The sequence below is a fragment of the Thamnophis sirtalis genome, unplaced genomic scaffold (genome assembly GCF_051295495.1).
Source record: "Thamnophis sirtalis isolate CommonGarterSnake01/CBP01778 unplaced genomic scaffold, rThaSir2_p1.2 scaffold_15, whole genome shotgun sequence".
Lineage (NCBI taxonomy): Eukaryota > Metazoa > Chordata > Lepidosauria > Squamata > Natricidae > Thamnophis > Thamnophis sirtalis.
Window position 1 is genome coordinate 5,361,940 of NW_028261395.1, and position 13,768 is coordinate 5,375,707.

Sequence of the window (13,768 nt, forward strand, 5' to 3'; positions counted from 1 at the left end):
AAATAATGTTACATATAAAGAATTTCACATTCTTGGATGTATTGTAGCTATAGTTTCAAATATCTTAAGAGTCTTAACTTCTATGACTATAATACTTGTCGATAGTAAAAGAGCAGGTTGGATATTAAAACTAGGTTGGCGCAGTGGTTAGGGTGCAGTACCGAGGTGGCGCAGTGGGTAGAGTGTAGTACTGCAGGCCACTTCAGCTGACTGTTATCTGCAGTTCAACGGTTCAAATCTCACCGGCTCAAGGTTGACTCAGCCTTCCATCCTTCCAAGGTGGGTGAAATGGGGCGATATGCTGACTCTGTAAACCGCTTAGAGAGGGCTGAAAGCCCTATGAAGCGGTATATAACTGTTATATAACTGCTATTGCTAACTGCTATTAGGTTGTTTATTATTAATAATACATTTATACTAGTAAGAAGAGTTATTTATTAGTGCTCTCCTGACATACTGCTTAAGAGCCAAGGTGGCGCAGTGGTTAAATGCAGCACTGCAGGCTACTGCTAGATCAGCAGGTCAGCGGTTCAAATCTCACTGGCTCAGGGTTGACTCAGCCTTCCATCCTTCCGAGGTGGGTAAAATGAGGACCCAGATTGTTGGGGGCAATATGCTGACTCTCTGTAAACCGCTTAGAGAGGCCTGAAAGGCCTATGAAGCGGTATATAAGTCTACTGCTATTAAGGCCAACATCATATTTTTTCAGAATCAGTAAAAAAAGAGCAAAAACAATCACATGATATATTATATAAATGCATTCAAATCCTCGCAACACTAATCTACCTTAGCCAGCATCAAGAGAGTAAAGTCACAACTTCTGCAATATATTTTGTTTTATTTTTCTTGTTTGATGAGATGCATGATTAATATACAAATGGCTTTAAGAGTCAATATAACTTTTATCTTTATCCCTAATTTGAGAATATAGCTGTTTCACTGATGCCAGCTCAGTAATTTTTTTTATATTTTTGCCTTAGGTAACATGGAACGATATTGCAGGCTTAGATGAGGTTATTACAGATCTGAAGGACACAGTCATTTTGCCAATCAGAAAAAAACATCTGTTTCAAAACTCAAGACTTCTACAGCCACCCAAAGGTAAATGTGAAGAAGTCCAAGGTAATGTTTTTAGAAAACCATAATAGAATTTCTCAAGGACAAAAGATCAAGTTGTATAAAAAAAAAACCCCAGTTTTACAAACAAACTTAGAAAGATCACTTGAACTTCTCCCCATTTATAATAAACTATTTTCATGGAAGATTAATTCAGAAGTGGGAAAAGTAAGAGATTTTCTTCCAAATCATGTCGTTCCAGTTAAATATATATACATTTATGTCATTTTGTAATATTGCTTAGTATCTCACTCTTCAATTTAGAATGAAATTGATAGGATGGCTTAAAGGGCAGCAATGTAAAATAAGTAGTAACTGACAGTGCAGAACCTTAAAATAATGTCAGCGTGAATAAAATATTTAATTTGGGTAAATAAGCTCCTTTGTGCCGTGACCCGTCAAAAGCGCGGAGGACAAAATCGCGCTCGACGAAAGCGCGCATGTGACGTCATCACAGCGTGACGAAAAAAATTAAAAATTGAAATAAAATTAAAATTAAAGCAAGCCGATTCACATAAAGGTAAGGGTTAGGGTTAGGTTAAGGGTTAGGTTAGGTTTAGAGCGTTAGCGTTAGGTTTAGCGTTAGGTTAAGGGTTAGCGTTAGGTTTAGCGTTACGTTAACGGTTAGGTTTAGGGTTAGATTTAGGGTTAGGTTAAGGGTTAGGTTTAGAGTTAGGTTTAGGGTTAGGTTTGGGGGGGTTAGGGGAAGGTTTTAGCTTTATTTTTACATTTTTCGATCACAGCGCGATGTTTTCGTCGCGCTGTGATGACGTCAAATGCGCGCTTTCGTCGAGCGCGATTTTGTCCTCCGCGATTTTGTGGTGGAACCCCTTTGTGCATCCTGTATGTCTTTTAATAGATAGGAAGAAAGCCTATTAAGGCTCTGCCTAGCTTAAAATTCAGAATCATAATATTTTCACCACCTGAGTATTTTTGTGCCTATATAGCTTGTTTCTGTCCCTCCGAGTTTGTGCTCGTTGTAATAAATTAATGGGCAGATAAATGTCAGGATTTTATGGCATATGAGAGAAGCTTATAAACAATAGTGCTGATGGAGAGACTTTTGCAAGGAGCTTTATTAACCGCGGCGTGCAGATAACGTTTTTCCTATGTAAGAATGGCAATACATTTATTAACAGTACGTTTTGGATTTCAGGAGTGCTGCTGTACGGCCCTCCCGGCTGTGGTAAAACCTTGATTGCCAAAGCTACAGCAAAGGAAGCCGGCTGTCGGTTTATTAATCTTCAGCCCTCAACGTTGACAGACAAATGGTATGGTGAATCCCAGAAGCTGGCAGCGGCTGTGTTCTCTCTTGCTGTAAAGCTCCAACCCTCCATCATCTTTATTGATGAAATAGGTAAAGTGGAATTTTCTACATTTTTGAACACATTACGTTCACATTTTTTAAAAAGCTTCATGGTCTTCTCCATTAGTTTGGGTTACATGAGATTAATAATATTTAGTATTATCAGTAGCAAAACAACAGTTTTTCGTCACTTATAAAGCCCTTCATGGTATTGGACCCGGGTACTTGAGAGACCGCCTGCTGCCAATTACCTCCCAAAGACCCATTAGATCACACAAATTAGGCCTCCTCCGGGTTCCGTCTACCGGCCAATGTCATCTGGCTACTACCCGGGGGAGGGCCTTCTCTGTGGCGGCTCCGGCCCTTTGGAACAAGCTCCCCGCAGAGATTCGTACCCTCACCTCTCTCCAGGCCTTTCGAAAAGCCGTTAAAACCTGGCTGTGTCGGCAAGCCTGGGGTCGATGAGTTCCCTTCCCCTCTCGAATCGTGTGGCTGTTGGTTGTTTTAAATGCCCTGTACTTTTTGTTGTAGTTCCTGTGTTTCCCTTCCCCTCCTTTGGGTTTGTGTGCCACCCTGAGTCCCGCTGGGAATAGGGCGGCATATAAATAAAATGAACCTTGAATCTTGAACCTTATAGAATCTTTTTGTTTTGTTTTTTAAAGGAAGCTGCTGTTTAATTTGAAACAGTAGTGTTATATTGCTATAATGTTATATGTATATTTAATATTTAAAGAAAAATAAAGGCCTTTCCTTTGTCTATTTGGATTCATGTAATGGATAGAGCAGCATCATTTTTTTTCATCCCATCAGCAGAGCATATATCCAGTATGAAATTCAAAATCTTGTCTTAGATACTATATGGATTTTTTTAAATAAGATAACATTGGTTTTTATCCCGTCTTTTATTATTTTTATAAATACCTCAGGGCAGTGAACTTACATAATATTCCCTCCTATTTCCTATCGCAAAAGCTGTGTGCGGTGGGTTGGGCTGAAAGAATCTGGCCCAGCCACCCTGTCAGTTTTGGTTCCACCACAAAACCGCGCTCGACTAAACTGCGTCCGACTAAACCGCGTCGCTGACGTCATCAACAGGGCGACAACAGCGCGGAGACAGAAGCACGCTGTAAACCCTAAACCTAAAATTAACCCCTAAACCTAATCCTAAACCTAACCCTTAACCTAACCCTAAACCTAACCCTTAACCTAACCCTAAACCTAATCCTAACCCTTAACCTAACCCTAAACTTAATCCTAACCCTTAACCTAATCCTAACCCTTAACCTAACCCTAACCCTTAACCTAACCCTAAAGCTAACCCTAAACCTAACCCTTACCTTAAGTTGAATCGGCTTGCTTTCAAAGCGCTATTTAAAGCGCCCTTCTTTCTCCGCGCTGGCTGTTGTCGCCCTGTTGATGACGTCAGCGACGCGGTTTAATCGGGCGCGGCTTAGTCGAGCGCAGTTTTGATGGGTCATGGTCAGTTTTCACACCTACAGATGGGACTAAAATTCACAGTCTTCTGGTTTCTAAGCCAGCACCTTAACCATTGCACAACACTGACTCTACATTTACCAAAGACACATTTAGTTCTTAACTCAGATATATGTAAAATTAGACATGACACTTATTGCTTAAATCCCGGTAATGTAATACTTAGCTGGAAAGACATATCACTGGAACAAGCCAAATCCTATGGCAAAAAATAGTTTCTTTCTCACCTCATTACAGTTAGTATAAAGCAGCGGTCCCCAACCGTTGCGGCTTGGCAGTCTGACGGGGGGGAGCAGCTGGGCTGCGTGAGTGGCGGGCTGGTTCACAAGCACGCATCTTGCATGAGCAGCGAGCCAGTACACACACACGGCCCACACACACGGCCCAGGCCACCGCTTGTACAAATTGACTTAAAAGACCGGCAAGGAGCTCAGGCAGGTGGGTGGGCCTTCCGGAGCACCGTACCAGAACGGTATCTGGTGCTCCGGGCAGGCTCCAGTACTCCCGTACCGGGGCGTACCGCCTGCAACCCACCACTGATGTGCCTCGATTAATTCATTACATATAGCTTCATACTCTAGAAATATACTCAAATCCTGGTTTTGTTTTTTTTTAAATTCAGATTCTTTTCTACGAAGCCGTTCAAGTTCTGATCATGAGGCCACAGCTATGATGAAAGCCCAATTCATGAGTCTCTGGGATGGTCTAGACACTGATTTTAATTGCCAAGTGAGTAGCAATTATTGTTTGTTTTGAAACAGTCACGCAATGCTTATAAAATGTACTTTTCATTGCTTAGATGATCTGTTATAGGCATTTATGAGCAAGCACCGTGGCATATAAAACATGTCAGCTTGAGAAATGGAAGCGCGAAAAGATGGTTTGTTCATTTATTATTTTTCTTTCCTTCAGGAGATCAGTGTATTCTACATAGTACTTCTTCCTTTAAACTTTTTCCACAAGAACCACCCTATGAGATTATGCTGAGAGACCATATTCTCCAAAGTCACCCATGGCTAAGAGCTAGAAGCTGGTCTCCCAGATGCCAGTCCAACATTATAAGCCTACACTATACTGTGTAACAGGAATTTGAAACTTTTTTCCAGGCTAAGAGTGCATCTGCTGCCTTACTTGATATTTTTAGTTTCGTATTCTTGCTTGGATGAGTTGTGCCCAGAAGAAAATCTTGTCTCATTCTGGTAAAACCTACCTGATTCAGTTGAGATCGATATCTCAGTAGCTTCTCCGGTTAAGCAACGTGGCATGGTTATTTTCTAACCACAAAACGGTGTGATTGGCTGAGAGTCAGAGTGAAATGAGGTAAAAGACATCCAGCCAGCTTTTCAAAGAGAAGGCGGTTGAATTGCAAACTACTTTTTTTTAAAAAAAATTCCACCCAATCTAATCTAGTGATAGGAAGCCTTAAATGTCACTACCTGCGTAAAAGTGAATCCATACATTTGAGAACCCTGTTTCTTTATCTCTAATCATTTCATGAGAAATGGAGGTGCACTAAAGAGTAATTTAGCTACTTTCCTTTTTCAGTTGGGGAGTTTCTCTTCTAAGTGATGCCACCATATGTACATACTCTTAAATAGCACGTAGAACAATATTATTAAATAACCTTTCTGAACAACTTCAAACAAGATGCATTTTATTCTATAGTCCAAATATTTCTCCTATTTATTTTGTACATTGTCTTGCTACATACTGTACAGCATTAAAAAAAAGGATGGTGAAAAAAAAACCACTTGAAAAATCTTTTAAAAAATAGAATAAGAACATTCTCTTTTTCATGAATGAACAAGTTAACCTACATTTCTGTGTGTGATTTTGAATTCCCTTGGTTTAAGAAATGGTAGGATAATTTTAAAATAATAGTGACATTCTGAATATTAATATTAAGCAAAAGGATTATCTGAATAAATCTGATGTTTATCTAGACAATCCCTGGATTTGGAACTGCTTTTGTATGTCTAAAACTCTTTAAATCTAATAATTGATTATAATGGTTTGTTTGACGATGCTCAAATCAGCTTTAGTCAAATTCAGGATGGATAAAAGTTCCATTTCTGTCGCTATCAAATGAATTTGGGGGTAAAAATCTAGAGCTATGTACAATTGATCAACAGTTTCTTAAATGTGTTTTGTTTCCCATATGCAGACAGTAGCAAATTACTAACTTTCAACATATTTTAGATGCAGTTGTAATCGTGTACTTTGGAATCGGCATTTATAAACTCCATTTTGTAATTAAACGTGGGATTGTCTAGACCAGTGTTTCTCAACCTTGGTGACTTTAAGCCCTGTGGACTTCAACTCCCAGAATCCCCCAGCCAGCATAGCTGGCTGGGGGATTCTGGGAGTTGAAGTCCACAGGGCTTAAAGTCACCAAGGTTGAGAAACACTGGTCTAGATAAACATCAGGTTTATTCAGATAAATTATGTCCTGATAATATTAATGGGAAAAGCATTCTTCAACAAAATAGGGCCAATTGTTTGTGAGACATGGCATGTCAATATTCATGTATTTCATCAAGAATAACTCTTCCTTGTCCTACATTACATTTAGGTGATAGTGATGGGAGCTACCAATCGCCCCCAGGATCTTGACACGGCCATTATGAGAAGAATGCCTACAAGGTTTCATGTCAATCAGCCTGTAAGTTGACTAAAATGGGCTCGACACAGCCTTCTTCCTAAGGCTCAGAACTTTTGGGTGCCTAAGGCAAGACTAAAACTCGTGGTCTCCTTGTCTCTAGCCTAGTATCTTAACACTACCTCATACTAGGGTTCCAAGGTAGTTTATCACAAAGAAAAACAACAAGCAAAATAACACAAGCTACATATTATGAAATGCTAGTTAGCGGAGAGAAGAAACACAATTACTTGAAGGTGACATACCCAAAATTTGGGCAGTCTGCTTAGAATGTTTCCCTTCCTATTTCTGTGCCATCAAATATTTCCCTAAGGTGATATGAGATAGGTTGTTCCTTGTGGTTCCACCACAAAACCGCGGACGACAAAATCGCGCTCGACGAAAGCGCGTATGTGACGTCATCACAGGGCGGCGAAAACATTGCGCTGTGATCGATAAATGTAAAAATGAAGCGAAAACCTTACCCTAACCCCCCCAAACCTAACCCTAAACCTAACCCTTAACCTAACCCTAAATCTAACCCTAAACCTAACCCTTAACCTAACGCTAAACCTAACGCTAACCCTTAACCTAACGCTAAACGTAACCCTAAAGCTCTAAACCTAACCTTAACCTAACCCTAACCCTAAACCTAACCCTTACCTTTATGTGAATCTGCTTGCTTTAATTTTATTTTTATTTCAATTTTTAATTTTTTCCGTCGCGCTGTGATGACGTCAAATGCGCGCTTTCGTCGAGCGCGCTTTTGTGGACCGCGGTTTTGACGGGTCACGGTTCCTTGTTAATTTCACAGGGAAGAGAGCAATAACCTGCTTCTGAGCTACGTAGGGCTTTAAAACCAGGACAACAAATTATATTTTCCTCGGAGACTTAATTATTATGCCGCGAAGATTGGACCTGATAACTTAAGTTTGAGATAGGAGTTACTGTCACACCTATGGAGTTTTGCTTGGGTTGTAACTTCCATGCGCTTTTCAAAAACCTTTTAGAGCAGCAGTCCCCAAACTTTATGGCTCCATGGACCGGCAGCGGCGGGAGAAGGGGGCAGCGATGGTTTCACATGTTCAACCTAGATCCCACATACCCGTATATACTCGAGTATAGGCCGGCCCGAATATAAGCCGAGGTACCTAATTTTACCACAAAAAACTGGAAAAGTTATTGACTCGAGTATAAGCCTAGGGTGGGAAATGCAGCAGCTACCGGTAAATTTCAAAAATAAAAATAGATACCAATAATGTTTTTGAATATTTATTTCAAAGAAAAACAGTAAACTAGCGGTGTATTCAATGAAATACTTCACTCACCTCATGATGCTGATGTCCCGCTGTGATGATGATGTCCCGTGCAGCCGCGGGAGCGATGTCCCGCCTCCTATGACACACGGCACAGTGATTCCTATCATTGGATCACTGTACCAGAGGAGGTGGGACATCGCTATGTGGCTGCTTGCCATAACAAGGAGGAGGTGGGACATCGTTGCAGAGCGGCAGGAGGGGGAGGAAGGGGAATCGTAAGACAGCCCTGCATTACATTAGAACGTGAGGAGGGGGGATGGTGCGGTGCGCGCTGCGCGGCAAACTGACACAGAGGGAGGGGAAACTCACAGGGGCGCCGGGCCATTCACGAGCGTCACCCAGCGGCATGGCCCCGCCCCTTTTTCTCCTCCATTTCGGGCAAATTTTTCACTGACTCGAGTATAAGCCGAGGCGGCTTTTTTCAGCCCAAAAAGTGGGCTGAAAAACTCGGCTTATACTTGAGTATATACGGTAGGTGCAAATGAAACTTCACGTGCTTGCCTTCGGCTTTCGCGGCTGAGTTCCCAACAGGCTGCGTGCTGGAAGTGGCCCACAAACTAAGGGTTGGAGGAGCCCTATTTTAGAGGATGGGACAAAGAGAAATCAGAAAGTTGCCATACCTGTTTTCTCTAGGAAATTGGGGAGGGGGGGACATGGCACACAAATAAGAAAGGATTTTTTAAAATAAATCTTCCATGTTAATTTAGCAGGGGAAACAACATTATTTAAGAGCAGCTATACTTACCTCTTGACTTAAATCAGTTTCTTGCTCATCCAAAATCCAACTGGCCTTGGCATAAGTTTCAGCTTTTTATTCAGTTTCCTGTTCTTTATAACCTGTGTTAAAATTGGTGGTATCTTGCTGTTTATTCTGCCTTTTTGATTGGTATTTAATTTGCCTTTTGTATCTGTGTTGAATGAAGTTCTGGAAAGACTGTGTGTGTGTGCTGAGGAATTAGCAGCAAGAAAAAAAACATATTCAAACACCGCTGTGGTTTGGATATGTTTTTTTCTTGCTGCTCCAGGCTTAATTTCTGACTGACCTCCCCCAAATGAGCCTATGACAATTCACCATGGCTGATTATGCCACACAGCCAACTTGCCACGGCCAACTCCTTTCAAGACAACTTGCCATGGTCATCTCACGGCAGGACAAGAGTTAGACTAATATCAAAAAAATGGTGAAATAGACGTGGCACGACAAAACCGCGCTCGACTAAGCCGCGCCCGATTAAACCGCGTCGCTGACGTCATCAACAGGGCGACAACAGCGAGCGCGGAGAAAGAAGGGCGCTTTAAATAGCGCTTTGAAAGCAAGCCGATTCAACTTAAGGTAAGGGTTAGGTTTAGGGTTAGCTTTAGGGTTAGGTTAGGGGTTAGGGTTAGGTTTAGGGTTAGGATTAGGGTTAGGGTTAGGTTTAGGGTTAGGTTAAGGGTTAGGATTAGGGTTAGGTTTAGGGTTAGGTTAAGGGTTAGGTTAAGGGTTAGGATTAGGGTTAGGTTTAGGGTTAGGTTAAGGGTTAGGTTAAGGGTTAGGATTAGGGTTAGGTTAAGGGTTAGGATTAGGGTTAGGTTAAGGGTTAGGTTTAGGGTTAGGTTTAGGGTTAGGATTAGGTTTAGGGTTAGGTTAAGGGTTATGTTTAGGGTTAGGTTTAGGGGGGTTAGGTTTAGGGTTAGGGGTTAATTTTAGGTTTAGCGTTTACAGCGTGCTTCTGTCTCCGCGCTGTTGTCGCCCTGTTGACGTCAGCTACGCGGTTTCGTCGAGCGCGGTTTAGTCGAACGCGGTTTTGTGGTGGAACCGAAATAGAAGCATTAAAGGAAGGATGCAAAAGGAGGGACAGAATGAAATGGGAATGGCAAAAATTAAAATAATCTTTACTTATTTTAAATATTTAAATAGAATTGTTAAATTGTCCACAGCAAGTTGTCCCACAATGAGTTAGCCATGGCGAGTTCTCCTGTCGCAAGTTGACTATGGCAAGTTGTCCCATTCCCTCTTAAATAACTTTCAACTATCTTCCATTAATCCCTCTTATCAAAGGATTTATTCTCTCGCGAGTGCTTCTTCCAGAAGCAAAGAGGAGAGAATAAAGAACCTGGGTGCTATTGAGGCAGGAGAATGAGGACATTGGTTTGAGAAGCACTTGGCATTTGAGATTGAGATTGAGAAGTTTATTTATATGCCGCCCTTTTCCCTGGGGGGACTCAGGGCGGCTTACAACTCGAAAAGGGGGGGGGAACAAACATTTAACACATAGGACAGTACGTCATTAAAAAACACAACATTCATACCATTCGGGTGGGTTACAGTCTTTAGTCCCAGGCCTGACGGGATAGCCAGATTTTGAGGGCTGTGCGGAAGGTCTGGAGGGTGGTGAGGGTACGAATCTCCACGGGGAGATCGTTCCATAGGGTCGGAGCTGCCACCGAGAAGGCTCTCCTCCGCGTGGTTGCCAGTCGACATTGACCGGCAGATGGGACTCGGAGGAGGCCTAATCTATGGGATCTAATAGGTCGAGTGGAGGTGATTGGCAGTAGGCGGTCTCTCAAGTACATTGATGATGGAAACTGCCTTCCCTCATCCCTGCCTTCTCTGGGAGATCCAATGGTACAACAAGGAATCTATAGCAGAATAGCTTAAAGGCATCATAAATGTTGTAAGATTATCACTTTAAAATGGTTGGGTCATGATTCCTGTTTTGTATTAATAACACATTTTCTTTCTTTTAATTTAAAGTCACTAAAACAGAGGGAAGCAATCCTGAAACTTATTTTGAAAAATGAAAATGTAAGTTGGTCGTTTTTTTTTGCACTATAAAGTAAATTATTTTGTATTCCTAAAACGGTGTAGACAAATACTTTCTGCAAGCTCTTCTATCAGGGAGGTTTTAATCCACTGTAAATGACTCACTTAAAAGATAAAATTTTTGGCTCGTAGACTTTCCCCAAACATGGATTGTAACAAAATTTTGCTCAATAGTCATATATCTTTAGAAATCGTATTCCTATTGGTAAAATGTTAATTTGTTCCAATTTATTGTGCGTCCATAATATTCACCATATGGTTGGTCCCCATATCAGTTGACCTTTCATATTATCTGCATATTGTAGCAAGAGCCGAGGTGGCGCAGTGGTTAGGGTGCAGTACTGCAGGCCACTTCAGCTGACTGTTATCTGCAGTTCGGCGGTTCTAATCTCACCGGCTCAGGGTTGACTCAGCCTTCCATCCTTCCGAGGTGGGTGAAATGAGGACCCAGACTGTGGGGGCAATTTGATGACTCTGTAAACCGCTTAGAGAGGGCTGAAAGCCCCATGAAGCGGTATATAAGTCTAACTGCTATTGCTATTGCTATAGATTCCTCCCCCCACCCCCGATAATCTACCCCTAGCTTTGTCTTTCAAGTGTTCCAACAATGCACTCATCACCACTGTAACTGAATCCATCCACCTGGGGGTATGTAAGTGGCAGGGGAGGCATGGCAAGGCATAGGGAGGGTGCATGAAGCCGGTGTGGTGCAAGGGGTTGGAGGAGAGGACGGGAGACCCTCCCAGCAACTTGCAACCTTCCCTGCTGGTTTCTCCAGTGACTTTCTGGGGAAGCTGGCAGGAAAGATCACAAGTTGCAATAATCACATGATTGTGGGGTGCTGCAACTAGTGCTAAGCGAGAACCAGCTGCCAAGTGTCCAGATTACAATTGCATAGCCGAGGTGGCGGTTCGGCGGTTCAAATCTCACCGGCTCAAGGTTGACTCAGCCTTCCATCCTTCCGAGGTGGGTAAAATGAGGACCCGGATTGTTGTTGGGGGCAATATGCTGACTCTGTAAACCGCTTAGAGAGGGCTGAAAGCCCTATGAAGCGGTATATAAGTCTAACTGCTATTGCTATTGCTAACTTTGCTTCAGTTTCTGCTACCTGCTGCCATGAATTTATGTATGTATTCACATGCATTTTATATAGTTGTCTACTCAAACAAGTAGCTAACAACATGAAAAAAAAACACAGATAGTTCCCAACTTACAACTGTTCATTTAATGATGGCTCGAAGTTACAACTTGGGAAAAAGAAACTTGAGACTTGCATTCACTATGATGGCCATTGTACCAACCCCAGTTGCTAGCCCTTGCAACCAGTTGCAGTGTCCTGCAGTCCAGCCGAGGTGGCGCAGTGGTTAAATGCAGCACTGCAGGCTACTTCAGCTGACTGCAGTTCGGCGGTTCAAATCTCACCGGCTCAGGGTTGACTCAGCCTTCCATCCTTCCGAGGTGGGTGAAATGAGGACCCGGATTGTTGTTGGGGGCAATATGCTGACTCTGTAAACCGCTTAGAGAGGGCTGAAAGCCCTATCAAGCGGTATATAAGTCTAACTGCTATTGCTACAAGATCACAAGTGCTAATGTGCTCAACAATTGTAAAGGTGAGCTGGTTGCCAAGTGTCCGAAATATGGCCATGTGCATGGAATGGTCGTAGAGCCATTGGAACTCTGGAACTGGGTTCTAAATAGCTTTTGGACGGGACTCCATCATATCTTCAAACAATTGCTAAGCAACCAAATCATTAAGCAAGGACTGCATGTAGAAGCTCTTGTAAATGAAAATGGCTTCCAGAACAATTATGCAAAACATCCAATCCAGTTAGGACATAACAATTTATCAGAGCCATTTCACTAAATCGCTATTAATAATTTCCAAAATCACAAGGTGCCAATCAATAACCAAAATGTCATGTTCAGGTATAATATATGGAGATTTCCTAATTAATATAGCCATTCTGGTTCTTGTTGAGTTGAGTTGAGTTTATTGGTCTTGTATGCCGCCCACTCCCGAAGGACTCCGGGCGGCTTACAATAAACAAGGGAAGGGGATAAATAAACAAAACAACACTTTAAAATACACAACATTCACATTTACCCTGGGGCTGGATATTTCACAAGCCCCCCGGCCTGCTGGAGCAGCCAGGACTTAGTGGCTTTGCGGAAGGCCGGGAGGGCAGTAAGGGTCCGGATCTCCACGGGGAGGTCATTCCAGAGGGCTGGAGCTGCAACAGAGAAGGCTCTCCCCCGGGGCGTCGTCAGCCGACATTGGCTGGCGGATGGAATCCGGAGGAGACCTAGCCTGTGAGATCTGATCGGTCTATGGGAGGTAATCGGCAGGAGGCGGTCTCTTGATTTTCCATAAATAAGAGTCTGATAAACCAAAGTCCTTAATAAGTAATTTGTTTTTAAAACAAAATTGAATATGACAAATTCTTTGATTCTATTTCAGTCTGAGCTATTCCTTGTTGTTTATGAGTTCATTCCATGGCCCTTGGGGGGCGCTGTTTTTTTTCTTCGCTGACAGGTGGACAGGCGTGTGGATCTCCTTGAAGTGGCCAAAGAAACTGATGGGTTTTCAGGAAGTGACTTGAAGGAAATGTGTCGCGATGCTGCGCTCCTGTGTGTCAGGGAATATGTAAATACTGCATATGAAGACAGGTACTTCTGTTTAATGCCCCAGAAAGGCTTGATACCTAGAAGCCAATTTTGCTTGGGGATGGGGGGGGGGTTGTTTACGGAAATGGATTCTCCTAGCCTAAAGAGTGGGTAAACTGTTTGCAAGAATCAGGAAGGGATTGAAGAGCCGAGGTGGCGCAGTGGTTAGGGTGCAGTACTGCAGGCCACTTCAGCTGACTGTTATCTGCAGTTCGGCGGTTCAAATCTCACCGGCTCAGGGTTGACTCAGCCTTCCATCCTTCCGAGGTGGGTGAAATGAGGACCCAGACTGTGGGGGCAATATGCTGACTCTGTAAACCGCTTAGAGAGGGCTGAAAGCCCTATGAAGCGGTATATAAGTCTAATTGCTGTTGCTAACTGCTATTCCTTCATGTTTTCTTACTTTGTGTAGCAAGATGGATGTG

At 42.6% G+C, this 13,768-nt stretch overlaps 1 protein-coding gene across 1 annotated transcript in view; it reads left to right on the forward strand.

The window, feature by feature from the left end:
* ATAD1 (ATPase family AAA domain containing 1) overlaps window positions 1–13,768 on the forward strand; it is a 33,086-nt gene that overhangs the window by 13,000 nt on the left and 6,318 nt on the right. The window contains exons 5-10 of the mRNA XM_087702564.1: window positions 981–1,101; window positions 2,273–2,473; window positions 4,539–4,645; window positions 6,489–6,578; window positions 10,611–10,661; window positions 13,213–13,346. Coding sequence (XP_087558690.1) covers window positions 981–1,101; window positions 2,273–2,473; window positions 4,539–4,645; window positions 6,489–6,578; window positions 10,611–10,661; window positions 13,213–13,346 — 704 coding nt within the window. The remainder of the gene's footprint in view (window positions 1–980; window positions 1,102–2,272; window positions 2,474–4,538; window positions 4,646–6,488; window positions 6,579–10,610; window positions 10,662–13,212; window positions 13,347–13,768) is intronic.